Here is a 12,389-nt window from a genome sequence, read left to right on the forward strand (position 1 = left end):
ACTTCACTTCGCCCCCGTTGTCTCTTACTGATTCTCACATGGCCAGTCATTTGGCCCAGCAGTCCACCTCCCTCCAACCTTTTACTTTTAAAGCTTTTGTTCAGCCTTCCCAATCAACAGTCCTTCACTCATCTACAGACTTCTGCCCAGCTCTCCAATAATCAGTCCTCCCAACCCCTCCTGACATTCCTGATTCAAGTCCACCCCATCAGGTGTCTGCCTTGATTCATCAGAGCCTTGCTTCCACCCTCCAAAGCCTTCACTTAGCACAACCCGTGTACCACATTCCTCGATTTGTTAGTTAACACAGCCCCCCTCCCACAGCCCCATCTCACCTGTACTCGCAGTATTGGCATTTAAAAGGGCGTTCATCACTGTGCCGGAAGCGGATGTGATTGTTAAGGGCGGACGGCAGAGGGCAGGTCATGTCACACATGGGACACTTGTAATAGTTCACTGCACAAGGGGAGAGAGCAAAAAATAAAAAATAATTGTGATGAAACTGATGGTACAACACACCCAGATCAGGGCAAGATGCACAGCTGCTGTATCGGCCACTCACCGTGATTCCGCATGTGGTCCCGCAGCAGCCTTTCTGTAGCAAACAGTTTGGAGCAGTGTGAGCACTGCAAGCAAAGTTCTAAGATAACAGAAGAGAAGACCGGGACCAGTATGAAGGCAAGGCAAAACATTAGCCAAAATACCAAGATCCATTCCGCTATATGTTCTCCACCACAAATTCATGAAATGAAAGTAGATGTAATCACATGTATGAAGGGCAAAACAAAATGTGTAATCTGACAGGACACAATCACATTTTAATTATGCTTTAAATTTTAAGATACAGAACTAGATTTACTCAGATTTAAAACCTATGAAGCATGAATTACTGTGTTGAGCCAAGTCTGCAAACAGCAACATGATATGAATTCAAAGAACTTGTATGTTACTGAACCTTTAAGAAATCCCAGGGAAAGATCAGCTGCAGAGTGGTCCAGCACCACCTGGGAGCTCATTCAAAAGACTCTGGCTGCTACCCCTTTTGTTGAAACTACAGATACCTGGAATCCCTAGGAGAGCCCGACGCAAGAGGTCAAAGTGGTCATACAAGGGTTGAATAAAACCCCTTGTACAATCAAAGGTTTTTGATATGTAGTCAAGACTAAGCTCCTTTTTAATCTATATATGAGATATCTCTGAGTTGCTCGAAGCCATCAGAGCATTTTTCACCAACTACGCCGACGATACCGAGTTGGTGGTGGAACTGTGTGGCAATCACAGAGAGGACAGCATCAAAATAGCGACAATTCAGAACATCATGAAAGAAATGGATGGATGGAGGAGAATTGGATGTGCTCAAACGGCAGTAAAACTGAGATGATGGTTTTTGGTACCCAACAGGCCAGAGCCAAACTAGGATAAGAATACAAGGCTTTTCACATTAAAAGACACTCGCATACAGGTTTCTGGAAGGAGAAAACCCTTGGGCTCGTCTTGGAAGCCTCAATGGGGGCAGATGCACAGGTACAACACCTCCATAAGAGCAGTCTATACCACCTACGCCTTCTCAGAGCAATACAACCATTCCTGAATGAAGTGAACTGCACCACCATCGCAAGGGCCACCATCCTGTCTGGTTTAGATTACGGTAATTCGCTACTGCTAGGTGCTAATAAGTGCTGTGTAGTCAAATGCCAGGTTATGGAAAACAACGTGGTCAGAATAATAAAAAGAAAGAACAAAAAGGGACCATATCACCAAAGACAAGAGAGCCCTGCCTTGGCTGAAAGCGGAGGATAGGATTCTATTCAAATCTCAGACACTGGTAGACAAATGCCTACATGGGAACGCACCTGCGTATCTCAAGGAAATAAAATTGTCCAATAGGCCCCTGAGGTCACGGGCACCGGGATTGGTTGAAGTTCCAGCCCATAAACAAGCTAATGGCTTGGGAAGAGCGTCGCCTGTGTTGGCTGCAAAAAAATGTAATCTTCCGTTAAGTATCAGAGTGGAATCCAACTACATGGCTTTCAGGAAAAGCCTAAAAACATATTTTTCAATAGGCAGGACACTCCTCCCAGAGAGGTTAGGTTAGGCCTTTCTGTCTTGTTACTATTTTTTAGTAATTGTGTATGTTTTATGTTTACGTGCGCCGATTGCCTGTGGTCTTTCAGCGCTTTATAAACCTATAAATAAATAAATAAGAGAAAGCTTGGGAAAGGGAGCCTCGCTTTCTGATGAACTCTGAAATTGCGAACTAAGACAAATATGAACCAGACGGAGGGATGCTAAGAGGAAGCCTGACTGGGGGCTTAAGTGGAAGCCTGACTGGGGGTGGGAAAAAGCTAAGGGAAGTGAATCCTCCAAGGTGTTTAAACTAAGTGAACCGTGTGAAACTGGCAAACGTAAACCAGTCTGACGGATGTACACAGTGAACAGTTGTTTGAAAGGATATTGAGACTATTCAATACTACAGGTGATAATATTGGGAGTGAAAGGCTGTAGTGATCCCAACGTTGCAAATGGATCAGAGCATGGTTGAGGGGGATCCACGGGTGAAGAAAAACTGAAAGGAACTTTGGTTTTGTTGTTTATAACATATCAGGTCTTCCGAGGCAAGAGATTGTGAAAGAGACTTGGCCACAAAATGCCCCCATACTTTGGTAATTAACTGGAAGCTTGTGCTGGAGAAGCCTAGGAGTGTGCTGTGCTCGAGAGTCCCGCCTAGCACCGTGCTAAAACGTGGGGAAGGGAAACCCCAGTTATACCATCCTGAATGTGTAAACTTCTTTTCTGGTGAACATTATCCCACACTATTTTGTAACTTAGTGGTAAGGATTGGTAATTTTTTTTAATTGTTTTTTTTTTTAGTATAGGTCCTTGTTGGGCAAGATTTGGTGCATTACCCTTTGGGTGCACTACAACAACCTTGACTCTCTACCAAAGGTTGGGTTCCTATTGCCAGAGGTCTGTCCTACACAGGTTGGTAGTGTGGCTGAGCAGCCAGGATTATCTCAAGAGGGATCAATGTGAGCAGTAAGGTGGTCACACAGATTCACAGTGACAAGTATCCAAACAGACACTTGCACACAAGGTTTCTTGATTAAATAATTATTAATTTAACAGTCAGTTTGAATAAGCCTTATTCAGAAGGGGCAATATAATAGTAACATAAGAATACACACTCCGTTGATCTAAATCAGTAAATACCCGTCTGGAGAGGGCACACAGACACTTACACCTTAAGGTGACTTAAATAGCTAGGGCACTGTGGACATTAATATATCACTGGTACATTTAGAGCAATTCTGAGATGAGTGTCAAAGTAAAGAGGTTTCAGAATAAGACAAGAGATCACAAATATTTTGAAGCAGGCAAGTACTATTGCACGCCCCCAATGCAAAGTAAGTTAATCCCTTTCCTGGAAGAAAGGTAAAAAACACACATTCAGAGGGGAGAAGAGTCATTCAGGGAGCCAGGCCAGCCAATGTCAATTGGGAAAAAGTCTAGGTGAGCTGAAGCACTTCTTGCAGGTGGTAAAAGTCTTGCACAATGTTTTAGAAGTCTTTGTAGAAAAAGTCGAATCAAAGTAGGGCCACAAACTGGGAGGCTTTTGCGGTGTAGAAGATGCAGGCAACTCTACAGGGGCAACCGAGACAGGTCTCTACTGAGATCAAGTAAAAGACAAGAGGTAAGTGCTCTTAGACTTTACAGTACCTTTGGTTAGAAGAAATGGTTCCAGCTGGCATCCGTTCCCGTGTGGCTCGGCAGAGCCTTTTATTCCTGTGCCTTAGTCCTGGGGACAAGAGGGAGGACTTCTGGAGACTTCTGCAACACAACGGGACGGTCAGCGACAGCAAAGGGCAAAGTTCAATTCAGTGGCACTACAGCGTTTCAGCTCCTCAGATCTGACAGTCAATAGCAACACTGCGGTTCTCGGATACCATTTCAGACTTTCCTTGCTTCCGAGGTCCAGCACTCCATTGAGGTGGCTCAGACTTGGTCAGTCCTGCATCAGGGAAGTCCTGAGGTTCTTAAAAGCGCTTGGGTCTGATTTAAAAGCGATCCACTCAATGTGGTGTTCCTCTCCCTGGCACTCGTTCCAGCAGCAGTGGAAGTACAGCCAGCTTCGAGAGGATGTCCAAACGAGTTCACTTTGGAGTTGATTGGTCCCACCAACTCAAGCGTCCCTGCAGGGCTTCTCTAGAGGAGGCAAATTCAAAGCTTCAGCACAGCAGCAGGACTTCACCGGACAAACCAACGGTCCAGGAGCTGCAGCAGGCGTCTCTTCCAAGTTCTTCTTCGGATTCCTTCGTCCAGTGGTCGACTGCCTTCCAAGCCAAAAAGCCTTGCCTTTTATGCAGGTTTCTCCCATTCATTGCAGACTAGCTATCAATCACACAGCAGGGTGGCTGTCCTTGCCGGACAGCCAGCTGGCCAATCACCTTTGGGTGCATTCCTGTAACCGAGGGTAAACGCACAGGGAGTTTCAGGGCACCTCCCTCACTTCCTGCCCATGCCAGAGACACACTGCGCCATGGGCGGGCTTCACTCGTGAATCACGCCAAAGACAAAGTGAACAAAGGGACCAAACCTGGTTTGGCGCGCACAGTAAATCTGAAGGACCTTTCCAGCAAGAAATGGTGAAAAAGGAAGACCGACGCCATTTTTACAAAATGGGCACCCATGGGTGCTTTACTGCAGCTGCGAACGCAGCCTGCGTTAAAAACTCCCAATGGTAGTTAAATGTAAACCACTGCCACCAGCCATTAATTCTAGAATGAGCAACATAAAATTGTTACATGAGAAACTGGACAAAGGGGATACTAAGTAACCCCTCCAGCACCCTATTGTAAGATAAGTGTGTGCTGGGTCTAGAAGGATACAATTATAAGTAATCAATTTCACTTTAATGCTCTTGGAAAAAGTAGTTTATCCAAGAGAAGGTATTTAAAGACTTTAGGTCATCTGAAAGACTTCCCTGTGGCACTGCACTGAAAGTGCTATGCATCACAATGTAAAAAAATGATGCCTATGGAGTTTGTCAGACTCCAAAAACCAAAAGAAACAGAGTTTAAATCACAGTAAAATACATGAGTGGGGAAAAAGGTCTCCCTCTTTCCAAGTTGAAAATTATGCTGGGGGTCTCTAAGGTAGAGAGGAATTAGCACATTTCTGAGAATTCTCCCCAACAGCCCTTTTTATTTGACAAGACACCACTAGGACTGCCTTACTATTGGTTGGTCGTAGCTTGCTCCATTCTTAGATTTAGGTTTAGATTAGGCATTTTTCTCAACAGTTTACAGTTTGAGATGCAGTTTAATTAACACCCTTGTGTTGTGATCACTTGTGGCCGTCTTTACTGTTGCCACCATGAGTCCCTTTCAGAAACCATTTCACCTCACTGGACCTCAAATCCATCGTTTGCAGAATCTAGCTTCATACACTCCATATTTTGCCAAACTGCAGCTCTTCGGGTGTTTTGGACAACACCACCCCCAATTCTTCTCCATTGACTAGGCTGTCTAGGGTGGAAGGTATTTGTAGTGCAAAACATCTGCAGGGTAAATGTTGACGAACATTACTGTAAAGGAACACGTTAGTCAGCTGGAGATGATCCAGGGTTGCTTCTGAAGCAAACCCAAGAGGAACAACCAGAAGCCAGCAGTCAAGTCTTCTCTTCAGTTCTTGTGGTTTTGCAGCTTCCCCTGGGATCGGCGATATCAAACCTAATAGACAACTCAATCTCTATAATAGCCTCAGGATTCTGCCAGCCTCCGGGACATTGCCCCCAGCAGGCTCTTTGCAAGGGAGCTCACACAGTACAGAATGTAGCGGTGTGGCTTTTTGTCTTAGCCACCCAGTTCTATCTCGTAGTGTGCTCCATTTGGCTTGGCCGTCTCCTGTTCTCTCCCGCTATTCATGCTTCTCCTTGAAATAACCTTTTTTTTTTTTTTAAACACTTCTAGCTCCCTCCAATTCTGGAGGCTTTGGCACAATCAAGAGCCCTGGTTGGTGGCCCAGTATCCCAATTAATTTACAGTTATGAGATGCATGCATGTCTATTGCCCCCCTCCAATCGCTCTGCATTAAATCCACTCACCCACTCTTTCAGTGCCACCAGAGTGCCTGTTGATAAAGCAAACAGCAGTGGAGCATGGTGTAAACCACAATATCAATTATCTAGAATCCTACCTATTGCCAATAGCCAACAGCTTAGAGATACAATTCCTTAGTTGAGATTACCAAACATCTCCACCAATGTTAACATTTTGTTGCAAGTTTTCAAAAGTGACAAAAGATCCATTTTCAAAGCATTGCCCCAACAATTGCACTCCCTTCAATCCTGAAATGATGGTTAAGCCATCCTTTTCCTTATTGCTGCTTTGTAACATCATTCCCTTGAGACTGCCAGCCTATTTGCTGGCACTTTTGTTTCTTCCTGACCCTTTTGGTGCTTTTTCAACCCAAACTGCCTCTGCAACTCCTTTCTACAGACAATTGTCAGTTCCTAAGGCTGCCCGTGGAGGTAGACACTGTTCCCCCACTATTTGTGCATCTTTATTTTATATACTTTACTGAATCAGTAATGTCCATGTTTATTTTCAGATGCCTTTTGGCTACTCCATTAGCCAAAATGGACATTATGTTACTTAGGCTCTATCCATGCAACTACTGCTGTTTTTTAGCAGTCTTCATCCCGTTCAGTGGTAGTAATGATCATATTTGGCAATTCCTCGTTGGACTCTGTCCTGAGCCCAGGGAGGGCAGTTGTGTGCATGGAACTGGTAAGGACTGGTTTAGGGTCCCAGAACCCCTAGCCTACATCCTCAACTTGATGAACTTCCCAGTTTCTCAGAGGTGGTGCATGCTCGGGTTTAGAAGGGCTGGGATCATCCCGCCCCAGCTCAACATTTGTACATCTGGGGATGTTTTGGAGTCATTACTCTGCCGACCACTGGAACTCTCCTTCAAGATCCTCCTGCTCCTTTGGATTAGACGGGAGTGCTGCAGCATCATTCATTGGCTAAGCTCTGGCTCTCGCTAGACCAGATGAAGTCTAGCACAGGCGTCTTTCCCTGGGGACTTGGGGTCAACTGGTTCTTGGTCCTTTTCTTTTGGCACTCTCCTCTCTCACATAGAATCTGCAGATCTACCCCAGTCCAGAAGGTCTATTAAGTGGGTTTCTCAATATATGCTTCAGGACAACTGACACTTATCAGAACACCAACATGTTAATCTTCATCCAATATTCCTGAGCGGTCAGTCACACACTCTCACCAGCATTCCATCAACCATAAGGAATGACCAGCAGGGACTCTGCTTAGGGACATATAATAAACTGTCACAAAGACAGGACACAACACACCACCCCTGCCTCCCTTCTTATGTGAAATTCAACACATCTCCTGCCCTTATACACAGCCCTGAATGACCTACACATGTGCTTAAACAGAATCAGAAACATTGTGTCACTCCGCTCATGAACCAAGGAATACTCAAGTTGGAGAAATGCTCCATACCTAATCCAAGGAAGATGACTTGGTGTGCAGACACCCCTCCGCTGCCCAGTATCCCTCACATACTCCCTTACTTGCAGTAAATCAAAATGCTACAGAAAAAGCATACCACACACTTGAGATCTGACAGCACACAACTGCAGTGACATGACTTATTATAAGCACTTGTGTACCATCTTCTTGAAGTATTATTAAACTCCCTCTTTGGATATTGATATTTTATTTATATCGCGCTCGTACACAAGTGTTTCAGAGCGCAGCAAGGGAGGGGAGGGAAACAGGGGAGAACAAAACAGCGATCTTACTAGTCCCAGTGACATTGAGAACATGCAAGTGCATGGAAGTGGTGGAGAAGTGGAAAGAACGAAGCAGAGGAGAAACAGATAAATAACAATAAATAAATAATAAAGACAACAAACAGTGGTAGTGCAGCCAGCAATTTGCAAGTACTAGGTTTAAGGCAGCAGACAGGGTAGGTCTGATAAGTGCAGGAAGAAAAAGGGGGGGGGGGTCTTATGGGTACAGATACAGACCCCAGTGCAAGGGGTGGCCCGGAGGCAGTGCGGGAGGGTGGCAGGGTGAGCAGGTACCTGGGACCAGGGGACAGAGGGTGGCCAGGTGCACGGTGCCAAGAGAGAACAGATCAGCAGGGGAGAGGGGGAGCAAAGGCACAAGGAAAGAGGAAGGTCTTGGAGGTGCTTCCGGAACCGGAGAAGGTTCTCCTCAAATTTTAGAGTGGCAGGGAGGCTGTTCCAGAGGGAGGCCCCAGCCGAAGACAGATCTACCCCCAGCTCATTTCTTTGAAAAACGACTGATCCTGAGGGAGTTGGCGGTAGAGGAGCGAAGAGCTCGAGAGGGGAGGTATTTGCAGAGGGATAGCTGAAGGTATTTTGGACCCAGGCCCCAGAAAGCCTTGTGGACAATGCAGAGGGTTTTGAATTTAATCCTTGCATCCACTGGGAGCCAATGGAGAGATTTCAGAGCTGGAGAGATACAATCCCAGGACTTGAGGCCAGGGACAAGTCTCACAGTCCTGTTCTGGATTAGTTACAGAGGGCAGAGAGTAGAGTCAGGTAGATTTAGAAAGAGGCTGTTTCAATAGTCCAACCTAGAGAGAACCAGAGCCCGGGATACCATGAGTGCATTTACAAACTACAAGAAGGGCCTTTAGTTAAGGACCCCCATTCACTCCCTCCTTCAAGTGCTCCAACACCATAACCCTGGCATTCATTAACTCCAGCACTTCCTCCTTGAAGTGCTCATCTACACATCCTTCAAAGAAGTAACCAACAACCAGAAAGCAGCAAGATGCAACTGGCAGAAAATGGAACCACTGGCAAGCCTGAACGTCCTCCTTGGATCTACTTTGCAGTGCTAACAATTATTGCACAAATCTATACACCCTTCCAAATGTAAATAATGCACACAATCGTCGCTCCTTGCAGTACTCGGTTCAGTTCCCAACACTTCAAATACCTTTCCTACCATCCTTGTTCACAAAAAACTCCCCCTCAAATTAATTCCACTACACAGGAAGTGCCATTATGTTACTAACAATTCTTTGCTCCCTCCTGAGAGCAATGAACATCTGCACATACAGGAAAAGCCCTCAAACTCAAACCTTATTCTCAGAACTCCCTCTGTGGAGTAAACTACTAACCAGAACTCCATCCTTGAAGTAGACTATTAACCAACACCTCCAAGGTATGTCCTTACACTCAGGCTAACAAACAACCCAGGATATGCCTTATTCACAGAACTCCCTCTTTGGAGTAAACTACTAATCAACACCTATGCCTCCAGGACTCCGTGGTAGAAAAGTACATCTCTTTAATGACATGGCTACAGGTTCCAGTTAGTCTTAGTATTTTGGTAAGAGGGACACACCCACCGGCCATCCTCTGGCATCTCAGCTCCAAGTCTCAACTGACACTTTTCAGAACACCAATATGTTATGATTCATCCAACATTCCTGAACTATCAGTCCCACACTCTCAACAGCATTCTATCAACCATAAGGAATGACCAGCAGGGGCTCTGCTTAGGGACATAGAATGCACCGTCACAAAGACAAGACACTATAGTCTGAGCAGAGATGCCATCTTGAACCTGAACGCCTAGCTGCTGTACCTGCTCTTCCCTCTGCCATGGCGGGACAACAAATGTATGGCACGGCTTCTGATGGTGGCCTCAACGCTAAGTTTGCCCACTGGAGCTGAAGTACTTTGTTGCCAGCCAGCCGGCCCTTGCTGGGTCACCTGAAGACCTAAAACCTATTAAATGACTAACCCTATTTTCGGATTCTGAGAGCAGAGATGATCTGAATGGCCAAGGCACTGCAGAGTAGAGATGGGAGAGAGCAGAAAGCATCCTCGATTCCGAGCTCTGGCTAATTGTGCTGCTGGTCTAGTGGAACATGTGGAGTTTCCAACTAGGGACCCACAAGATACCTTTGGTAAAATCCTTTAAACAGATTTGTAATTCTTTCCTACATGCCCCCCAAAAAGTTATTTCTCAAGTATTTTAAAGTGTTGTGCTTCAGTATGAAGTGGCATGCAGATGTACAGCATTTACGCGTAGGGTTAAAATACTTTTTAAACAGGAACATTCTAATCAAAGGTTAGGCAACTGCAGCCCATTTCTTAAAATAGTTATTTCTCCACAAAAGTTGCTCTTTACCAATGGGCCTATTCTCGTGAAGATTGAGCCATAGAAATATAGGTTTTCCAATATATTTGACGTTGCATCGCCTGCAAGTTTGTGTTGAGTTCTCCAAGAGTTAATGGGAGCAATTCGGTTTAATTTGATCTTTTATCTGTAATAACAGCCATATCCACCGTCCGATCTTTGGGTTGTCTTCAGCTGGCTCAGCGAGAGTAAATCTGGCTTTTGTTTTATAATTGACATGTTAGTTTTATTATACAAACCTCACACACCCACTATACATTATAATCTAAATTCATAATAAAAGAATAATATACTTACAATTCATGACCAACATACAATTCCCATAAAAACGTCAAAACAAAATCAGATCTTCCTTGCAGACTTAATAGAAACATTCATACTAGTAAACCAGATTACAAAAAAGTATGCTGTTAGTACCCCAAATGAAAAGGCTGTAAGCAATGTTAATCCACGCTAATTTTCCGCCGGAACGCAACAGCGAGACTTAACGATCATTGTCTGCCGTGCATTATCCACTGCCATAGCTCTACAGAGTTAACCCGAGGCAAGTCATGTACAAATAATCCTTTAATCGAAACAATATAAAAGCAGTTTATTCCAAGTTGAATGACCCTGATGTTCAGCGACAACCAACTTTTAATGGCGAAGTGAGTCAGGACAACAGGCAGCCCTAACCTGGTCCTAGTGTTAAAGTAAAGAGTTAAAGTTGAAGATTGACGATTGAAGATTGAAGATTTTCAGTGCATACCTAGGCCATGGAAGACTAAAAATTTGCAAATTCATGAAAGAAATTTAGGCGGGAAGCCAAATGTCAGCAAGGACTGACGCAGGAAAGGCCATTCAATAGACTAATGCCTTCTTGGTATCAATCAACATGTACGAATGATGTGCATTATGCCCTCAAGATGAATGGAGGGCATGCGATCATCAATAAAGCATACCCGATCTGTGTGTATGATCTGGAGTGCACATCCCTGGACCCAGTCGGCAATCATTTTAAGAATTAGAAATTCAGCATTGTAAGAAAAATGGAACTGTAGCTCCTACAGGATAGGGGGGGTCTTTTCTCCAAATTCCAAAACTAGGAATATACAAGGTTGCCACATGGTAGCAGCAGTGCATGCCCACTGTTTGCATAATATAAACCATGCTCTGAGGTGCTTATGCCCACTCTAACAGAGCTATACAGCCATACTCTAATAACTCTTAAACAAGGCCCAGAGACTTCCCGTAAATCAGGTATTATATCCGTTTAAGCACAATTTCCCTTTTGGGGCAATTAGACTACTTTTGTGGGCCCCATCCGTTTCCATAGCTTTTAAAACTGTATTGTTGTGATCGGATGGACTTCTGCAAAATCCACTGCAACCTTTTTTTTTTTCATTGTGTGGTTCTTAATGTTCCATGTGGTTACTAAGGTACAAGTTTAAAAAAAAATAAAAACACCCCAGTTACCATAGTGATTATATCCCGCTCAAAAAGTGTTTTGCGGGCTGCGATTTAGTTTCGACTACACAAGGGCTGTAGCCACTTTTATACATTAACTACCTAATGCACAAATATGGTAGCTACTATGGTAGGAGTGCATTTTTAAGCCCTGCTTTGAATATTTTGTTTTGGGACATGACTGTGTGGACCACAATGCACGTTAAAAGGGGCAGTTTGGCTGATGTGAGCTCATCCTGATGTGTACTAGTTTAAATTCATCCAAATTTCTCAGTGTGAGAGTGCCTGTGTATTTGGTGTTTTTTTAGCTGGCCACAGAAACCTTTGCGTGCTTCCCAGAGTGATTTGTGGGCTCACTTAGACCAGCCCCCAGTTGCATGCAATATCGTGGGAGTCCCTGTGCATTCCTCAGATCGGTTCCCGAGCACCTGGGAGACTGCTGCTGCTTAGAAACCTGGTATGCAAACAGAGGCTGGGCCCTGGCTTCTTTGTCCTTGCATTCTGCTCCTCCCCTGCTAGTGGAATCATGTACAGGGCCCTTACTTTGCTTTTTATAGTAGTGCTAGTTAGATGACCTTGCCTCCTTGCTTGTAGTGCCAGCTCCTGAGAAATCCTGACCAAAGTGGCTTAAATTGGGGAATCAGCATAGCCTGGAAATACATTGGCTTGCTGGTGCACAACCTCATCTCTGTTTTTGGGACATCCTGGGTCACCTCCTGCCCAGGACCTCATTGC

The 12,389-nt window shown here is 44.7% G+C and overlaps 1 protein-coding gene across 1 annotated transcript in view; it reads right to left on the reverse strand.

Annotated features, from left to right (window-relative positions):
- Positions 1-12,389, reverse strand: part of HINFP (histone H4 transcription factor) — a 217,313-nt gene that overhangs the window by 72,715 nt on the left and 132,209 nt on the right. The window contains exons 7-8 of the mRNA XM_069614379.1: positions 563-640; positions 336-456 (exon numbers count right to left, since the gene is read on the reverse strand). Of these exons, the coding sequence (XP_069470480.1) occupies positions 336-456; positions 563-640 (199 nt within the window). The remainder of the gene's footprint in view (positions 1-335; positions 457-562; positions 641-12,389) is intronic.

Source organism: Ambystoma mexicanum, chromosome 9 (genome assembly GCF_040938575.1).
Source record: "Ambystoma mexicanum isolate Mex_15411 chromosome 9, UKY_AmexF1_1, whole genome shotgun sequence".
NCBI lineage: Eukaryota > Metazoa > Chordata > Amphibia > Caudata > Ambystomatidae > Ambystoma > Ambystoma mexicanum.